This window comes from Lathyrus oleraceus, chromosome 6, assembly GCF_024323335.1.
Source record: "Lathyrus oleraceus cultivar Zhongwan6 chromosome 6, CAAS_Psat_ZW6_1.0, whole genome shotgun sequence".
Lineage (NCBI taxonomy): Eukaryota > Viridiplantae > Streptophyta > Magnoliopsida > Fabales > Fabaceae > Lathyrus > Lathyrus oleraceus.
In genome coordinates this window covers 400,797,076-400,818,765 of record NC_066584.1, presented here as the reverse complement: position 1 = coordinate 400,818,765, position 21,690 = coordinate 400,797,076, and the positions used below count along the sequence as shown (strand labels likewise).

The 21,690-nt window shown below is 35.4% G+C and overlaps 1 protein-coding gene across 2 annotated transcripts in view; it reads right to left on the bottom strand.

Annotated features, from left to right (window-relative positions):
* Positions 1-1,288: 1,288 nt before the first annotated feature.
* LOC127097882 (uncharacterized protein At4g29660) overlaps positions 1,289-21,690 on the bottom strand; it is a 97,958-nt gene continuing 77,556 nt past the window's right edge. Inside the window, exons 1-2 of one of the 2 annotated variants that reach the window (XM_051036373.1) lie at positions 4,932-5,341; positions 1,289-1,574 (exon numbers count right to left, since the gene is read on the bottom strand). In XM_051036373.1, the coding sequence (XP_050892330.1) occupies positions 1,467-1,574; positions 4,932-5,114 (291 nt within the window). In that variant the 5' untranslated portion in view covers positions 5,115-5,341 and the 3' untranslated portion in view covers positions 1,289-1,466. Of the gene's footprint in view, positions 1,575-4,931; positions 5,342-21,690 lie in introns of those variants that run through there. The other variant, XM_051036372.1, reaches the window with a different exon arrangement.

Below are 21,690 nucleotides of genomic sequence, written 5' to 3'. Positions count from 1 at the left end.
AATAAAATGAACTTTATGAAAGAAAAAAAAGTGGAAGCTAAGAAAATGGGTTACCAACTTACCATCATAGTGTTCGACTTGTTTAGTGAGCTTGGTGATGTAGACGAAGTTTTCACGTTCTTTGCAGAAGACTGTGAAAAAAGATTTTCTGAAACCGAAACAACAATTTACAAATCTTAAAATGTTTCAAATTTGACAAAGGGCTTAAATATGAAAAATACAGAAAGGAAAAGGATTAGAGTATGAAAAGTACATTTTTCTGCGCAACTAAAGGATGGGGAGCACTGAATGATAAGCAAGAGAAGATAAGTAAAAAATTGGAAATGTAAAGAGTAAAGAAGATGGGAATAAATAGAGTGTGAAAGGAAGAAGAAAAAGTTTGGTCTTCAAATACCTTGAAAGAAGAATTTGAGACTATCAGTATTAATTAGTAGAAATGGATGAAAAAATATAATTAAGATTATGAAATTAGTTCCCAACAAGTTCTATCAAATGTTAAACGGTAATTTTGATAGTAGTTTATTTTTAAAATAGATGAACTTTTTTATTTTATTTTGACACTTAGGTTACACCCTTTGTGTGTAAATAAATATTTTTTCAACTTTTTTAAATCCACAAAGTGTTTCGCCATATCATTAATTAATTAATTAATTTTATCATTAAGTAATTAATTTCTTAAAAAAATCATGTTTCATACAAATCCAGAAGAAAAAAACTCATAAACCCAATCTTTATATCTCTAATCTTCATACAAACCTAGAAAAAAATTCATAAATCCTAGAAAAAAAATTCCATAATTCATAAATCCTAGGAAAAACTTCCATTGCATATGATACAAAATCATAATCTACTATGGTGCCAGAAAAAACTTAGAAATAGTTTTAATGATAAATTCAAACCCAAAAATAACAAATTCAAATCAAATAACACAACTAAAAAACAAAATTCTAACCAAGAAACAAAATCAACCCAAAAAATTCAAATAAAAAAGACATTTCCCTCAAAATTACATAAGAATATTATCATCTCCTCATCTTCAACAAATAGAAAAACCTGTCGCAAAACACTGATGGCATTAACTCTGAACATCATCACAAGAACAAACACAATAGCAATAGTTGTATTCTGCAGAACAAGTATTGAATCAGCAGTGGGAATAGGAAGGAGAATGGGGTTTCTGATGTCGAATGTCCATTACAAACAATGCCCATTAATCGATGGGTGAAGTCTCGCTCAGTCCGAGACCCACGTGATGTATCAATGGCAGAGCATACAAAACAACTTCATGTATATTGGAATAAAATCATTTTATTTTCCAGCAAAGTCATGAGCCAGGAGAAGAGAAAACACGCTCTGGATTACATATGCAGTAGTGCATTTTCATTGACACCAAACAGTCCTTAATTATAAACAGTACTAAGATATGGTGAATCGGAGCTAAGCATGAAACATGCCTCAAGAACTTTTTACTCATATCTGGGAATCTCACCCCCCATTACCCTCCACGGACCACCATAAAACTTTGGTTTCATGAGAGGAACTGCTTTCCCAGGGTGCTCTTCCCAGTACTTTTCCTGTGAGAAAGCAAGATTCATTATAAAGATCAGAATTTCACACCAACATGATTTTGATAAAAGATAATCAGCAATTGATGGTTACACCATTTAACTTTCAAACATAAGTTCTCTTTGTCATAAGGTGATAAAAAGCAAGGTAAACAAAAAGGCTCAAAACCAAAAAGTGAAAATGTTTTCCCTTTGAATGAGATTTTAGCCTTTCCAATTTCTATACTAGTAGACTATAAGCAAACATACAATAGAGAACTAGCAATGAAAAGGTGCATAGTAATTTTTATCATTAACCGACAATAATTAACTTGAAGCAAGAACACGGAACATTTTACACACAAACCTATTTTCAAATAGAGTACGAGCATAGAAGAATACAAACAGTCTGAATTATTTTCTCCTCATCCCTATTTTGTTTGGTTGCTTGTTTATAATGATGAACCGTACGGAAGCAGATAACACAGTTAAACAAACATTATAAACAAACTAAACAGTGTCATTTATTGGTAATGTGGATTACATGTTGCACTTCAGATATAAGTCCAAAACAAATAATACTACTAGTCTAAAAATGTAGAATGATATACAACTCTTCAGATACCAAAAGAAATAAAACATGAATCCCTCTAATCCCTAATCCTTTACATCTCACGTTGGGGAACAAGCATGTGCAACCCAAGATGCTAAAAAATGCTCAAATTCACAAACCAGAAAGGAAAAAAGAGGTGAGGTTCATTGAATCATTTACAGTTCTGTTTTCTTATTGCAGATTACAAGTATGTCATTCCCTCTCTACACATTTTAGATTTAGACCTTTCACACAGAGAATGGAGTAGCACCCTTCCCAACAGCAGATAAAGTCTCCCCATGACACCTCTTTATGTTCCACAACATAATGAACTTGTATATTCTTAGAGTACTACAACGTAAACAGTGTCGACGTATCAGTGTCTGTGTTGTGTTTCCATACGGTTCTCTGTAAGGGAATTCCCTCAAATAAACAAATCCAAATCGCTCAACATAATTCAAAACTGCGGTCTTTTTTTTCTCTATTCTCAATTTCTAGTGTCAAAATACTCTACCTCTACAATTTCATGGGAATTAGAGATTTTAATTAGTACGAATAAATACCATTAAACAAAATAATGATATTAAAAAAAATGAAATGGAAATGGAAAAAGAACCTAGAGTTGTTTAGTGATGGTGGCACCGATGACTCCGGTATAGAAAGCGGCGATATAAGTAACAACAATGGGAGTGAATGATTTAGGTCTTGTATAAGGTTCAACCATGTCCCGTAGAAAGGTTTTCTCCCATTTTGTGTATAAATAATCTACATATTTTCTCAATACATAGCTTGCCATTTCAACAAATTATGAATTCAGAATCTAATGAGAAGAGTGTAAACTCAGAGAGAGATGAACAGTCATGGATTTGGATTCGATCGGAAAGAAAGCGGTTGGTTGTGGTGGTACAGAGCCGTAGGATCAGAGTGTCGTGTGTTCTCTATGGCCACTCTCCTCCACTTAAATTTATGGGCTAAAAAAATGAAAATTTAGTTTATTTTGTTAAAAAGCAATTAAATTAATTTTAACAAAGAATTGCTTGGCAAGCTTGGAATAGAAACATGCAGAAAGTGTGGTTTAACAATATGGAATCAACTTTAGCCAAACCCAATCCCCTACTACAAATTGATGATCCTGTAGGTGTGCATCTGCCAAAGAACGCGTGCACATGAGTTTTGGCCAAATTTGACTTTAGTAGTAGGAGAACTTGTTGTCAACTCTAGTGTCACTGGAAGTGTAGGATCAAATGGAAGGTGGGGTGCGACCATAGAGGGCCTCAATGTGGGTCATCTGTATTGAAAATTATTATGCCGTATTGTGCCAATACTATGCAAGAGCTAGGAAATTCACCCACATCATGGAGTATGACTTTGAAAGCATCTGAGATATGTCTCCAGTATTGCCTCCCCGTTAGTTTCTGGATGGTAGGCGCTATTGTAGGCCAACAACTCCTTTTTAACCGATGAATAGATGGACCCAATCGCTAACAATAGTTTGTGGCGTGCCATGAAATTCATAAACTTCAGTCAGAAAGAGTGAAGCTATCGTGGTTGATAAAAATGACAATATTTTGAGAGTCTGTCCACAATCACACAATTTTTTTTTCATGTGACGGCAACACATGCATAATGAAGTTCAAGAAGACGAAGATGTTGGAGATCTAACAACTAAAGAACAAGGAATCCAAGATAAATTTAAGAAACAAATGCTTGGATCTTACATCACTAGAAGATAGTCTTCTTCCATGTTCTAGTCATAATCCAAGTTATATGGTCTCCGTGTGAATAATTATATCACGCCTACTTGCAAGCCTTGATCCCTTAAATATAATGCCTACGTGAAATAATTAAGGAAGACCAAGTCATATTCTGGCAATGACCATAACAACAGTGATTTAAAAGTCTATCTGAACTCTAAAATAATTCCCCAAAGAAAACTTCAAGTATAAGAGCCTGGTGTTCAAAGCACATATCCACCCCCTCCCGAAGGCCTTAACTATTACAATCAACATTGAAGAATTGACCTTGTTTGGAGATGTTTGTCTACAAAGTCATGCCCTAGCTTCACCGATTCAGACTTGGGGGCTAGTATTTCGGTATGGGTCAACTTCCAACCCACTTGAATTCGAGTCATTCAAAGACAGTTGTTTGACATTGTCTAGAAGATACAACTTCCCTAAAGGTGCACCAGATCAATGTTACCCAACTATCATGGGTAGTTAGATAACAATGCCATATAATCTAAGTACAAATGTCTTGAAACTTAGTATAGCACTACAAAGTATAAGAGGTTAATCTCAAATCTCAACACCTAAATATAAACTCAATGAAACAGCATATAACTGAAACCTTGTATTTCCATTCGGAACCTACATTCTACATTGCAATTGCAAGTTTACACCTATCAAAATCCATATTTTGATATGTCTTATGAGAAAACATGTTAGTCAAGTGTTTCAGAATTTAACCATGAGTAAAATTCAATCAAAAGAGGAATGTTGAACCACACAACCGACAGTGACAAGTCGACACAGGTAATAATTTAAAGAAAAAATTAAATTAAATTAAAGTAGCCCTAAATCTCAATTGAACACTAAATTCCCTCAAATAAACAAATCCAACCCGCTCAACAAAATTCAAAACTGCAATCTTTTTTTTCTCTATTCTCAAACTCTAGTGTCTAAATACTCTACCTCTACAATTTCATGGGAAATGGCGATTTTAATTGGTACGAATAAATAGCATTAAACAGAATAATAACGAAAAAAAGAAAGAGAAAATTGAAATGGAAAAAGAACCTTGTAGAGTTGTTCAGTGACGGCGGCACCGATGACTCTAGTATAGAAAGCGGCGACATAAGTAACAACAACGGGAGTGAATGATTTAGGTCTTCTGTAAGGTTCAACCATGTCCCATAGAAAGGTTTTCTCACATTTTGTGTACAAATAATCTGCATATTTTCTCCATACATAACTCGCCATTGAAAAATTATGAATTCAGAATCTAATAAGAAGAGTGAAAACTCAGAAAGAGATGAACAACGTGGCGTATTTGGGCTCGATCGAAAAGAAAGCGGTTGGTTGCGGCGGAACGGAGAACCGTAGAATTAGAGTGTCGTTATTTGGGCTCGATCGGAAAGAAAGCGGTTGGATCAAGAACGAGTTCGGCGTGGTTCTTGGGGCATGGCCGACGATTCTGATTTTGTTTGCGTGATACTTGAGTGAACTGGCTGAACTTGCGTTTTTCTGGAGGCGTGCAGATGGATCTTGGTTCTTCATGGAACCTGGATTTGAGTTGGAGACTTGGGCCTTTGGCCCAAGCGATTTCAAACTCTACACCTCCCTCTGTCTTACATACCCCCAGACCCATGATCGGATTCCTTAATCCTCATTAATCCATGATCGAGGTTCTTAATTTATTTTAACTCCAATTTTAATTTCATTGATAAATCTTGATACTGATTTTTTTCTTGTTATGATATAGGGATTAGCATATTTTTGTTGGTAATTAGATTAGCATAGTTCTTTATTAATTAGATTAATTGGAAATTAGGATCTGGATTAGAGTTAGAAATTAGGTTTAATCGTTTTTAGATTAGATTTAGTTTTAGGATTTTTCAGAATTAATTCAACATTATTTTAACCATGCCATAAGTAGAATTTAGTCATTAGGTTTTGATATTTCTTTCTTGTGGATGTTTGTAGAGATTAATATGGTTAGATTTTGATTTTACCATGATTTCCCCATTAGGTTAATTCTCATTCATTTGGACTATTGTGTGATTGATTTGTATAATCATGTAGTTTAGATTCAATTCTTGAATTTGGATTGTGAATTTCACATTTGATTAATTTCGATTTTAATTCATGTTTAGGTATCCTTTTAATCCTTAGAATTAATGTTCACTTTAATTGTCTATTTAATCGATTCGTTGGTTTATGATCATTTTGAATAAATTGAAAATCCCATTTCAATTTAGGCAATGAATGTATTGTATATCTAACTTCATTTGCCATGATCATAGGATAGATCTTCGATTACTTTTCATTGATTAATCCATTACCATTCGAATTGATTCTAACCATATTGTATATGCTTACATATTGTTGCATCATTCTCATCCATTTTATTACTGCATACTAACCATTGTTGTTTCTTTGGTGGCATGTGGGTGAGAGATCCAAACCATCCAAGTTATCCCTATTATTTTACTTATTAGTTTGTATTGTTTGAAGTGTCATGCCACTTGTATGCTTTAGGCATGGCACATGAGTTATAAATTGTATTTTCCTTTCATGCCTTCATGTTGTATTGTGTGGATCCCCCCTTTATGGGTTAAATGTTCCCCCACCCCCTAGTCATGTAATAGCTTAGATTTATTTCTTTCTAGTTAGTTCATTATGCATGTTAATAACCAAGATAGAATACAAAACGATAAATAAAGCATTTCAAAAGAAATAAAAGGTACTTCATTCAATGTCAAGTTATTTTCTGAATAAAACTCACACCATTGCAATGTGAATGCTTGATCCAACGTCAAGTATTCCCCATTTATTCCATGATCCACTATTCACATATCTTCTCCATTCGCTTCTCAACCTTATTCTATTAACCTCTCCTCCATTCTTCACACACTTTTTCATAATAAATTCAACACTTGATCCAACGTCAAGTTCCTTTTTTTAAACCATTTTCATAACAAATTGGAATGCAAAATGGGGTGTACGTATTTGTACACAACATTCAAGTACTTGGGTTGTTGGTCGTACCTAGCTTGAGGACCCGACACTTTACTTTCCCCCTTAAAACATCTAATAATTAAAACAAGTTAGATCTAGGTGCTATGATGGAGAAAAAGAGTAGTTAGGACTCTATGGTCCTCTCAATTCCCAAGTACTATGATTGTTGACCGTACTTAGTCAAGGGTCAGATACTTTTCTCCCTCTAAGTTCCAATGATTAGACTTGCCAAACTCTTTTCACAATTCAAATCTCTTTTTTGGATGAAAAAAAGTGGTTAGGATAACATTGTCCTCTCAAGTCCCGAGTTCTTGGACCGTTGACTGTATCTAGCTAAGGGTTTGGTGCTTGTCTCCATACATAAAATAAACCCCAACAAATCAAATCATCTTTTACCTTAGTGCACTCATCAAAACCTTTCAATAAGAACATATTACTTTCGTTCTACAGTGAACGAAGCTTAAGCATCCACGTGCGAGTAAGTAATGTTCAACTGCTAGAGTGCGAACCAAGCATATCCACTTTACCGCAAACAAGCAAATACTTTCCGCTCCCATGACAGAGTATACAAGCAAGTGAACAGTAGCACACGAACTTCAATATTGTTCAGTAAAAACAACCAAACAAATACTCTATTTTTGAGCCAAACTACGAAGCTCTGACTTCCTTATTACACGTATGAGGATACGTAGGCACAAGGGCCCAAATCCTTGGCGAGCACACTAACTTACAACTTATTTTCTCCCCCACCTTATTCTCTCATCTCATTCCCAATAGCAAGTAACTTACAGATAAATAAACATCCATACGCATTTGATACGAGCAAGTGGTTCCCATGGAGTACCATGGATGTGAGGGGTGCTAATACCTTCCCCTTGCATAACCGACTTTCGAATCCTCTCTTGGTTGCGAGACCATTTATCTCATTTGGGGTTTTATCGCTATTTTCCCTTTCCGTTGGAATAAATATAATCCGGTGGCGACTGTAGCGGTAAATTCATGACCATTAAGCTATGGGTAAACTTAACATCGATAAAACTAGAGTCGCCACTGCGCTTTTATTTTTTCCAAAGGAAAAGGGAAAACTACAAACAAGACCCAAAGATAAGAAGTTTTCAAACCAAAACTAATAAAATGCCATAGATTACAGGTAAGGGGGTTGGTTACGCAGAGGAAAGGTGTTAGCACCCAAAGTGTCCTAGGTACTCCTAGGGAGCCCTTTTTTAGTTGTGCATGTATTTTAGTATAAAATATATTTGCAATAAATAGAGTGTGGGGATGAGAAAAGAATTCATTAATTATATTTTTATGTTTGACAAGACCTTCAGACTTGTGCCTACGTACCAACATAAAAATGAGGGATCAAAACATCGTAGTTCATGGTATCAATTTCAAAGTGAGTGAATTGCTTTTAATCAAAAGTTTAAATTTAGAGGAGGCACAAAGGGCCTAAGAGAGTTTGAAAGAGTGTTAGTTCTTTTTGTCTTTGGAAATTTTAAGTCAATATGATTAGATTCATTTACAAGTTTGATTAAGAAAAGAGTTTTAAAAATTCAATGGCATAAGGCCAAAGTTTCTAATTTGCAATAAAGAATAAGTTTAGAAATCATAAGCAAAGAATATTTTTTTTAAAAGGGGAGAGATTTTGAAATTTAAGAAAATGGGAGGAGATGAAGAGACTAATCCTAAGAATAAAATTAAAAGTTAAGAGTTGAAAAGATCTGACCGATGGGATGCAATCCAATAGACAAGAATGTCATATAGAAGCCCACTTTTCCTTTGGACTTTTAGAATCAAGCAATATCAATAAGCAAATAGCAAAATGAAGAACAAGATATCAAATAAAGATATCCACATCCAAGCAAGAAACTTCACAGTCTTCTTCTTTATCTTCCCATGTATCAGATGACATACTCCTTGATTGGCTCATAATAAGGCATTAGACACAGGTTCAAAGTAACATTTGCATCAAGACCATGTAGCAGATGAAGTCATGTGGGTCCCAATACTTGCATCATATGAAAGCTCAAATCACAATAACTTGGTTTTGGAAAGTGTTGGCATTGGCCAAGTCCTTTTGCATAGGGAATGTTGCCGAATTCTAAGTCAAAAGCTCAGATCAAATCCAATAGTCCACACAAACACTTTTTAGGTTTTTTGTTGTTTATTAAGTATTTTAAGGTCCTAAGACCACAAACACAAACAAGGTACACAAACAAATATATACAAACACAATATATGGCTCAAGTGAGCAAAGTGAAAATGACATAAACATAAACAAGTTAAATGATATGTAAAATGGAAAATGAAATGGTAAATAACTTGAATTTAAATGACATAAAGTAAATGACTTGAAATTAAAAGCAAATAATAATAACAGTTAGTCAAATGTTAGTTGATTAGATGTTAGTGAAGCTTTGCTTTTCAATTGTTTAAGTCATTCTTTGGAGAACACTCAATCCTCTATTCACAAGCATGGATCCTTGAACCAAGACATCTTCCAAAGGAAGGGAAAAAGACCATGTTTCCACATAATACCATGAAAGGGGGGAGACTTACAATCTCACTTACTAGAATGTTATGCCTTTGGATCAAAATTTAGCGCTATGTTAAGCAATCGTAATTGGACTTATGTAGAAGTCACAACTATCTGAGGTCGGGCAATATAAATTTTGGTGTTAATTCATGTTAGAGATATGGTATAATGAACCATACTCCTAAAACATACCACACACAAAAAGAAAATGATCAAAGGGATGAACCTAATCTCATCCATACTTGTATTGGTTCATCTAACACAAAATTATTGATGAACCAATTAGCCTTAGTATATTGAGACTTCATTGGTCAATGAAAGGGGTGGGATAGAATGGGATTGAAGATGAAGAGGGAGGGGAGATGAGACAAACACAAATTGGTCATGGGAGGAATTTTATCAAATTAAAATCATTCATTCATTTTGGGAGATGAAATGTACATTTCATCAATCCCCTAAATCCAATGATTTTAATCCAGCAAAAGTCAAATCAACCTTGATCAAGGCCCAAACACATAGTCAAACTTCATAAGTCAATAAAAATGGCTCAACATAATTTCTACACAGTTAATCAATTAAAAGTCAAATTAAAATGCATTTAAATTAAATTATGTTTGGTCAAAAACCTAAAACCTCTTCAAAACACCAAATAAATGGCTAGGAGATTTATCATAGGTCAAACAAGGTCAAAGGACCTTGGACAGAAAATGTCTTAATTTTTGAAAAGTCAGAAGTATTTTTAAACAATTAAAAATATGCACAAAAACAATTAAATCATGAAAAATATCAAAGTTAATCCAAAAAATAATTTTAATTCAGAAAATGAAAGATGAAAATATTAGAAAATTTTTGGTGAAAATCCCATATTTTTTAGATTAAAAATGAAATTAATATGAATTAATCAAAATAAATGGATTAAATGAAAAAACAAAAAATAAAATATAAATAAAAAAACAAGAGCCATCAGGTCTCCCTTATTAATGAGGTGGCAGATCTGATGGACAAAATGTGCGCTCCATCATGTTCCCAAGTCAATGCGTGTACACACATGGTAATCAGAAGCAAAGGCCAGGATTAGAAGATGGAGAGGAGATTTGATGGATAGGAACATGCCACCACGCCACCGGAGCTAGGGCTCCGGTTGTCTTCTCTGGTGGACCTCACCCGACTAGTCCACCACCAACCTCCACTAAAATAAAAAACAAAGACATGGATTCAAAGAAAAAATGTCCAGGAGCTCGAATCTGACCTCAATTTTGTCCAATTCCAAGTATATAAAAAGATACAGGGATTTGAATTTTGAGGATCATGAACTGGGTTGCTTCGATTTGACCTCATAGCAACTCAATCTTCTTGCCTATATTGATAGGACTTCAGACAACCAAAAATCAACAAGAATGGTGAAGACTTGAGGGAGAATCAAAGAGATGAAAATTCTGAAAATTCACCTTCAATGGAGCTTCATATTGGCACAATCTTGCTTTTAATTATGCTTGGCCTTGCTTCAGATGCTTGACGGAAGTGAAATGGAATAAGGAGAGGGATGGACTCTTGGAGTTTCAATCTTAAAATAGATGGAGAATTAAAACTCGATTTTCAAAGAAAATCCTCAAGTTTATCCTTCAATGGTGAGGGTTTATGGTTGCAGGTTCAAATCTTGGGCATGAGGTCCTTAATTCTGAGCAATGAGGGTCTTATTTATAGGCCATGAGATTGATTTTTGCACACTTCCAAATTTGGAAAATTTTGAAATTCTCCTTTGCATGGGTGTGTGCTAGGCTCATGAAATGATGTAATCTGATCCAAAAATGAGTGTGCATCATGTTGAGTTCATGTTGAATTCATGTTGGAAGGCCATGCAATTGTGTATGAGAAGTGGAGGTGGAAAACATCCAAATGGTCCTTCAACTTACACCCATGCGCAAGTCCTTCATACTTTGGCCAAATGATATGATTTTGACTTTTTAGAAAGGTGAGATCAAGGGGAACAACTTTCATGTTGAACACTTTTTCATTTGAAGCTTGAATCGTGATGAATTTTAGGGTGGAAGTTTGGGGAATCAAACATATTTGAAAATTTTCTAAGTCCCAAGTCAAATGTTCACTTCTTCCACCTTGAATAACTTTTTCTATGGACTTCAAATGAGAAAGGTTCCTTCATCAAAGTTTTAGCTCTTTCAAACACCTTCAATTTGGTCATAAATTTTACCTTATTTGGATTTGGCATGAAGGAGTTATGCATTTTAGAAGTTGAGGAAAATCACTTGTTCAATGGTATTGGCCCAAAATGACCTATAATGTTTCCTCTTGGCACATGCATTTGCAATATGAATTTTCACTTCCTCCAAACATAAAAGTTGAAGAAGATATCTTAAAATGGATCATGTAATTTGAATGGATTTCATATCATAAAAATTGAGCAAGTTATGGTCTTGGGAAGTTGACCTCCAAAGTAGGGTTCAGACAAAATGACCTATAATCGTTCACCCTAAAAAATGACTTTACAAGCAAAAATAGCTCTAGACCTAAAAATTAAAGTTGTTTGTAATGTCATTTTCAGTAACTTTTATCTTGGAATCATTTTCATATGACAAACATTGTAGGAGATAGGGTCTAGGGAACCCTAGTTTTGACTAGTTGACTTTCTTTGGTCAACCACCATGAACCATCTTGCTAGCTTGACATTATCTTGATTTTTGGGGCTCATGGAGGATCAGATATGTGTAAGATGATGTAATATGAAGTATCCCTTGAAGTATTTGATCACTTGTTGAGGAAACTTGTTGAAGAAGTTACACAAGATACCTAGATGAATTTGGGTTTCCAAGGCAAACAAAACTCCAAACTCTTGATGATTTCTTGATCAAAATGGTATGTGAAGATCATGGGGATCCATATATGATGCCTAGAACGAATGTGAACCATTTCTTGATTGCACTCCTTGCAGGGTCTTAAACCCTAGAGGTGAGCTTGATATAGCATAGGTGAGCATGCACACTACCTACAAAAGCAACAAATTATACATTGACATATTTTTGGTATTTTGGTTAGTAAACAATGAAAAACAAAGTATGATACAATCAAATGTGCTTGGTGATCTCTCCCAATGCAAACCCAATGAATGAGGGGTAAGAAGGATGCCAAGGTGTGATCCCAATGCCAATGCATATGGTGAGATAGAATAATGGATCTTATGGTCAAAATTGGGGTCTTACAGCTGCCCCTATTTAAGGACGTTCTAGCTGAGGAGATGAAGGTTAAAATCTTCGTATCGACTCAGTAGAACGGACTTAAATAACAACATATAGAAAAAAAATTGGTCCCCAAGAGACCTCATGATGCATATGATATGAATGTTAAAACTAATCTCTATGGGGGAATATGTTGCCACAAAGGAAAAGAATCTGGAGAGGCTGAAAGTCCGCAGGAGCATTCCATAAGGAAAACTCACTAGGGAGACAGAGACTCTGGGGATAAAAGGTTGTGTGCAGGCCAGGCTACGACTTAAAACTACTGGGGGACACAAGGGATTCCATGAAAATAAATCAATGGAAGGACTCATCCGTGGATAAAGAAGGAAATCTGCAGGTGAAACGGGTAGATCAAGACAAAACTGAAATACTCACTCAAACTCAACTAGGGAAGAAATGATCTTCAATGCATGAGTAACATAAGTATATTATCCATTACCAATTATTGGGTAGGAAGATAACATAATCTGACAGAGAGGACATATGTTACCAGTTAGGGTAAACATATCAAGGATGACTCGCTGAGAAAAAAAGAGAGGAGGTGTATTCATTACCAGTTACTGGGTAAGAAACAACTTGCTGGTAAAAAAACCAAATAGGATTTACAACTATCGGTTACTGGGCAGAAGACCAAAAGGAAGAGAATATCTGTCACTGGTTAAAATGAACATATAAAGGATAAACTCAAAGGGAAGAATGTCTATCATCGGTTAAGATGAACATATCAAGGATAAACTGTCGGGGGAAAGCAGGAATTACATCTATCAGTTACTGAATAGAATACTGAAAAGAGAATATCCGTCACCGGTTAGGATGAACATATCAAGGATAGACTCAGAGGGGAGAAATAGGAATTATATATATCAGTTACTAGATATAATACCAAAAAGAGAATATTTGTCACCGGTTAGGATGAACATATCAAGGATAGGCTCAGTAGGGGAAAGCAGGGTTTACAACTACCGGTTACTGGGAAGAAGACCGTAAAGAGGAGGAAACTCGTCATCGGTTAAGATGAACATATCAAGGATTAACCCTCTAGGGAATGGAATAGGGATTGCGAATACCTTTTACTGGGTAGAAAACCAAATAGAGAATATCCATCACCGGTTAGGATGAACATATCAAGGATAAACTCAACAGGAAAGAATATTCGTCATCGGTTAAGATGAACATATCAAGGATAGACTACCTAGGGAAACGTAAAACGAATCCGCTGCGGAAAAAAGAGGAAGTAGATTACTGTTACTGGGTATTAGGTAAGAGTAAAGTACTCACAAATTGAGAAGAATATTACCAATTACTGGGTAATATATTCTCAGGGGACCAAAAGCATCTATCTAGGTAAGAGCTAGAAAGAAACGGTTAATCAAAGACTCGACCCGGTGAGGATATAACTCAAGGGGATTGGTTCCATCCAGATAATCGACTGGGGAGGAAGTTAAAATAATAATCATCCACCAGGAAATAACTCAGTGGAGAATGAGAACGGTTAAATTCTTTCTGCTTAAGGGGCCGACACTCTACAATTAAGGGAGGACAGACACACCAGATCTTCATGGGGAAAAGGATACTACCATAGAAGAGGATCAGAAAGATAATGAATCACGAAGTGAAAAAATAATGCAATAATGAAATCTGTGAATGTATATGTATATGTATATGTATATATGTATATATGATGATTATGCTGACAAAACAATCACGAAGGATACAAATGTCAACTGAATCATCGTTATAACACTCAGCCAATCTCAACAGGATGGAGGCATCTACTGGAGAAAGAGATGTACATGATGAACATGAATCATTCTTCTCAAAGGCTCGACCCTACCTGGGGAAAGAGACCATATTTGCTGAGGATCTGCGCCATCAACTCTACAAGGAATTTTAGGTCGACACCACATCAAATGGGAGACAACGTCGCAGGGGATACTACCAATAATGCTTAAGAATCAGTGTTGACGGGGGATTAGGGGTGAAATCCATTGGCGACTTGAGGGGAGAAACAATCTGTACTGAACCTATGCAAACCACTGAGAAAATGTGCCTAAAACTCCAAAATAGGGAGGCAATTACAAACTCAGCTGGGGAAACCAACAAAACTCGACCAGAGATGTTGAGTTGCCGCTGGGGAGGAAAAAGTGATCAAGCCAACTGCTTGGGGGAAAACCAACAATGCTTCTCGTTTTAAGACTTACCTGTTCTCAGACTGTTGTTGATATTCCTTAATGAAATCGACTGCTCTTAAAAAGCAATTGCTTTTATTATTTTAAGAAAACATGATCTTGATTTTTTTTAATTCAATTTAAAAAATGATCATCATAAAATTATATTCTATTTGGCTGAAAAATAAATAAGAGTAGAAACAATTGGATAAAAAGAGAAGAGAAGATCCTAATAGCATTCACATCCACAAACTTGTCGATGTTGGGGAATAACACTAGCCCATAGATGAGAAGTAAAAATATGGCCTCAAAGGCGTCCTCACTCATGGCCTTCCCATACATAGTAGCTTGAGCGATGAGGAACTCAGAAGGGAGACCTTGAACTCCACCTTCGGTAGTCATATGAGCACCAACCAGAGATTCATCTATATGCAACATATCAGCTATCTCTTGAGAAGTAGGAACCCTCTCTAAGCCACTGAACGGCAACTGATCTAGGATAGGTATGCCCACAAGATAGGCATACTCCTCAAGTGTGGGCAAGAGCTGGAAATTCGGAAATGTAAAGCAACGGTACAAGGGATTATAGAACTTCACCAATACACTCATCAATCCTTCGTCCACTTGAGTAGCCAGAATAGATAGAAGCTTCCCATGACGAGCCTTGAAATCCAAGGGATCTAATACATAGGATGTCAAATTCCTTAGCTCTTTCAAGTCGGGTTGTCTGAAACTGTACTTCTTCGTATTCCTTCTTTGTTTATCCATGTCTGAAAATTTGCAAATAGACCTCTTAAGTTCCTTTGAAAATTTTCTCATTATTGATGATATGGATGCAAATGGGTGCATGAATGCATGGATGCAACAATCACACTCAAGGATCAAGCAAAGCACACCACACAAAGGTCATGGGATGGATCATGTCATCCTTAATATCAATCATCCATTTTGGTGGATTATGGTATACACCTTATCAACACCCAAGTTCCATTGATATTAAGGATGCACAAGAATGGATCAACCACGAATCAAGGGTTTGTTGCAAGTCACGAGCATGGAGTCTCGGTTAAGGACCACCCAAAGGGAGTGTACTAGGGTTAAACCTGCCAGACATGTTCTACAAGAGGTTCCCATAGTCATCATCCCATCTTTCGGATATTATCGGATAAACGACTACTCGTATTCCAAAAATATTCTCAAGAGAGACTCTTATGAGTGTAGTATCGCGTAACAATCGTATCAAATCTTACATTTGAACGACCTTCACACTACGTCCTAAGAATAGGCCAAGATGGGCTTGGTAAACTAAGGTCCTTGGCTTCTAAGGTCTATATTGGAAAGAGTAATGCCTAACCACGACTACTCGTGTGACATTATTGATCCCAACATGACCTCCACCAAGTGAATGGGCTTGCAAGTCAACTTGCTAAGGAATAACTCCACACAAGTTGACAAGACTATGCCATTCTCTTATCCTAAGTGCACTCGAGTTCGGGTATAGAACTCATCTCACAAAGATCACCAAGCATACAAAGAATTAATATTCAAGCAATTCAATCATTACATACAATAAGTAATCCCAAATTGCACAAAAATATGTCACAAAATAATATACAATATAATACAGCAAATGTGAAAAGTAGGCAAAACCCACTAGGCAAATGTCCCCAGCAGAGTCGCCACTTTTCTGTAGCGGGGTATTCGTTACCTTTAGATTTATTGACTAAATCAAAAGTAAGCCATACAAGTCAAGTCGCCACCGCACTTCTATTTATCCAAAGGAATGGTTAGAAAGCGAACAAAAACCAAATAGTTTTATCGAATCAAAAACTAGTAAAAAATGTCAGAGATCAGGGTAAGGGGGTTGGTTATGTAATGGGAAGGTTTTAAGCACCCAAAACATCCTAGGTACTCCTAGGGAGCCCTTTTCACACTTGTTGTAAGGTTGGTATTTTTGTGAAAAATTTGTTTGTGCAAACATGATTGAAGAGATGAGAAGAGAATATACAAGTTATTTACAATTTGTGTTTGGATGGATAAACCCATTGCCTACGTACCATCTTAAAAAAGATTAGGATCAAAACCTCATAGTTCGGGGTAAAAATCTCAAAAACAAGTTGGTGAATTGATTGGTCCAAAAGCCTTAAGGTCTTTTGTTATCCAAGGGAGAAAACTCAACCTAAAAACCACAAATCCACCATGTGAGGATAGCTTCAACATGCTAGTGAGGGGTTAACCCTATAATAAGCATGGGAGACTCATTGCCCATCACTAAGGATATAGGTGAGCATTATATCTACCTCAAGGATAACTCAAACCTAATAGCTAAAGGTTATGAAAGGTTTTTGATAAGAAATGGCCATTGAAACCAAAAAAGTATTTGAATGAGTTATATTTACCAATGAAAAGTATTTACAAAATATGGTCAAAGTTGACTTAAAGATCCAATTCAAAATAAGTGTTATGAAAAGAAAGTTTGAAAATCAAAAGCATAATGCTTAGGTTTCTAATGTTTGAAAACAAGTGTTAAATGTTTGCACAAAAGTTTTGGCTTGGGTTAGAGTGGAGGGAAGAAGAAGAATGGCTAAAGTCTTAATCATACAAGAGATGAAGGAGAAGAAACAAGACCATAAATGGAGTTCCTCTCTTGAGATCATATTGATGATCCAAGTAGCTCCCATCCTTTGGAATAAGCAAGCAAATAAGTGTATACTCAAGCTATCAATCAAGCAAGCAAAGCTCTTAGGAATCTTCCAATGGCTCTTGTATCTCTCACTTTGGAAGCACATGACAATGGTTCTTCAAATTGGATCAAATAGGATTCCCTAGCACAAAAGCACACACATCAAAAAGTTCCATGAAGTAAATCAAGAATGGACAAGAGTGAGTTTAGAGGTTTGGTCCTTCTAATCCATCTTCAACATTAAGACCTTTTTACTCCATTTTGCATAGGGAATGTCCTAGAATCTAAGTCCATTTGTCCATTTTTTGCATTTGGTCCACAACAATCAAAACAAAAGCACAAGCACAATAATATATACACAATTATATGCTCAAGTGAGCAAAAGGCAAATTGCATTAACATAAACATATGCTCAAATGAGCAAAGGGCAAAAGCAAATGAATAATATGTACAAGAATAGTAAATTGCATAAATGTAAAGAGCAAGAATTAAATGTTAATGGTTAATGGTTAGTGTTAGAGTTAGTGTGCCATAAGGCAATTTAGCGCTATGTTAAGCAATCGTAATTGGACTTATGTAGAAGTCACAACTATCTGAGGCCGGTCAATAATAATGTAGGCAATAACACAAGTTAGAGATTTTGATTAGTGAATCAAACTCCTACAACTTGCCATGCCAAAAAGAAGATGAGAAATGATCTTGTATTGATTTAGGTTCTTTGCTTGATTAGGAAGCAACATATCCTTAATGCAAAGTCATTCACTTGATCCATGATCAAGATGAATTAGATTTGAATCAAGGAAGGTTAGACCTCCCATACATCAAGGCTAACCACCAATCTTTAACTCATTGATCAAAAAAGAAAAAGAAGAAGAAGAAGAAAATGAATATTAAAGTTCATTAATGGAAATGAAATGAAATAATCAACAAGCATTGACCAAAGATAGAGAAGATCAAGGTCAAACAATTGTAAACAAAAGCAAGATGAAAATTAGAAGTCAAGAAACAAATAAAATATTTTTGGGATTTTCAAAATTAAAATAATACTTGAATTAAAATAATAAAGAAAGGTCAAACTTCAAACTCACTTCAAATCAACTTTGAAAAGTCCAAGTGAATTATCCTAAGTTCAACAAGGTCAAACAAAGTTTTACAAAAAAAATCAGCATTTTAGAGGTCAGAAACTATTTTTAATCAATTAAAAATGCATAAAAATAACCTAATTGAATTAAAATCTCAAATCAATTAATAAATTGATGAGAATATTTTTCATAGATCTATCATCACTCAACGAGGTTGCAAAAATATTTTTGTATTTTTTTAATATCGAAAACTATTTTAAATGAATTAAAAATAACCAGAAAAGAGAAAATTCCTAAAAAATATCAAATGATAAAATAAAAAATATTAAAAATCATTTTTAGAAACTAGAAATTAAAAGAAGAAAAATGCAATTGGTCTCACATATTTTGGACCAATAATGAAGGAGATATGAATTTTTAAAATGAAATAGAATTAAAAGAAATAAAAGAAAATTAAATTCAGAATTTCAAAATTGCAAAAAACGTGGAGCGTTGGATGCAGAGCTCATTAATTGAGCTGGCAAATCGCTTGGTCCGCACGTGTGCGCCTACCATACGCTTCAGTCAAATGAATCATACGCTGCCATTAAATAAGTCATATCATTGGACGACTATGATCAAATCTGGAAATAGAAACGCATGGCTCAGATTTAATCTGGAGACTGGACAGTGGTATGCACCACCGTCTTCTCCGGCCAACTTCCGGCACCGGTCAAATTTGCAGAGAAATAAATGTTCATGAAAAGCCACGATCCAGGTACCAAATGAAAGCTAGGGTGATGTACATCACCCCTGTGCCAACCAAATCCACTCTAGATTCCTATTGAGAGAGAAATCAGAGGTTGAATTTCATGGAGTTTAACTGAAACTTGTTGGATTTTGAAAATTCAAAGCTCAAAAAGATTGCCTCTATGAAGAGGATTTCAGACAACACAGCAACAACAAGAAACAAGCAATATATAAGTGGATTCGAAGAAAATAAAATCTGAAGTAAACCTCTGATTTGTAGAGTTTGAGAGCATGATTTCTTGGTGATTAAGCTTGCAGTGTGATCTATGGATTAAAGAGAGCAAGGCTGGGGAACTTTAGATCTAAAAATCAATCAATGAAATTGAAGTTAAGATCTGAAAAAATTGAGAGAAAATGGTGAGTTCCTTTGAGTATGGGTGAGGAATCAATCGTGCAGCATGTAAGGCGCCTTCAGGTTACTGAAATGAGGAGCATAAGGTACCTATTTATAGCAAAAGGCATGGCTGAAAGCATGATCAATTCATTGCATGGATGGAAAGGGCCTCCATGCATAGGCCTGTACAGGCGCATGGAGAACCCAATTCCGCTTGGATTTGCAAGATAATCATCAGCAGATGTAAATTGGGCGTGCAGATGGTGTATGTTTGGCTCATGCAATGCAAATTTAATTGATTTTAAAAAATGCACCAATATGTTCATGCTTTCGAAAATGCCATTTCTATAATTGAAACACAACCTTATGAGTAATGGTTGGAAATATTTTTGCATGAGGATCATTTTTTATGTTGATCAAAACTTCATTTGAAACTTAGAAATTGGTGAAAAGTGATCATGAAGTGTAGGGTGCAAAACATGTACATGTGAGAATTTCAAAAATGGCCAAACTTTAAGCACTTCTGTTTCAATGATGCAAGCTCCAAATGACAAAATCTTCAACATCAAAGTTGTAGATCTTTTCAAGGCAATAAATTTGGACTTAAATGTTGTATCATTTGGATTTTTTATGAAGACGTTATCAGCACTTGAAGTTGAACTTTTTCACATTTCAATGCCTTAGGTCCAAAGTGACCTATAATGTTTTGCATTATCACATGTATTTCTTTTAGGATTTTGAAAATTTGTTCAATATAACAATTGAATTAGACATCTTAAACTTTCCAATTAATTTTATCCCATCTCAAAATCATGAAAAATGAAGGAGTTATGTCTTTGGGAAGTTGACCCAAAATTAGGGTTTCAGTCAAAATGACCTATAATGTTTTGAAATGGATGATGACCTTCCAAGCTTCAAATCAATTTTTGATGAACATGAAAGTTGTTCATATGGCTCTTAAGAACATGTTTTCTCTTGGGGTCATCTCTCTTTGACAAACACATAAAAAGTTAGGTCTCAGTGTACTTCAAAATAGTTAGATGAATTGACTGATCAACTTCTTAAGTCCAAAACTCATATCTTGATGAATTGATGAATGAGGGCACTCAAATAAGTTCAAATATGCATGAAATGATGAATTAAAGAACTTCCCTTGATTTCATTTGATCATGGGTTGAGGTTGCTTCATGAGCAAGGCACAGTTGATGAACAGGTGAATTAGGGTTTCCTTGGGAAACAAGCCTCAAACCCTTTGATTTGCTTTGATCAAAATGATGAATTGAGACACTTGGGATGCATATTTGATGGATGAGAGATTTGGGAACCATTGCCATGCTTGCTTTCATCTTCTCTTGGCCATATCAATGCACATAGGATCTCCTAGAAGCTTTGGATCTTGTGACTGCTCAAGCTACAAACAAAAGATGTTAGTGACATATTTTTGTGCTTTTGGTTAGTGGATAAAATGAGAAAAGAAATAATATACAATTCAAGCATGCTTGGTGGTCTCAGACCAACTCACACAAGTCCCAACCCAAGGGTAAGAAACCAAGATGATATGATCCTTGAGGCAAATGCAAAGTGCAATGATATGATGCCATGAGGGATCTTAGGGTCAAAATTAGGGTCTTACACTCTGCAACTGGTGTCCGGATTCTGTTGACTCGCCGGAGAAGACGGTGGTTTCCACCACCACCACTACGTGTCTTGTCTCCTGGCCATTAGATTTGGATACCACGTTCTAATCTTGATCCTCGATTATGTTTACTTCATTTAATACATGTTGCTACACGTTTGACTTGGTTGCACCGTATTCTCCATGATCTGGACCATCTATCCATGCCACGTCAATTAATGAGTTTCATCCTGTGGCGCTGGTTTTTTCCATTTATTCTATTTTCTTTTATTTTCAGTTAATTCCTTTTATTTTCAAAAATTCATAAAAAATTCATTTGAAGTCATAAAAATATGAGAC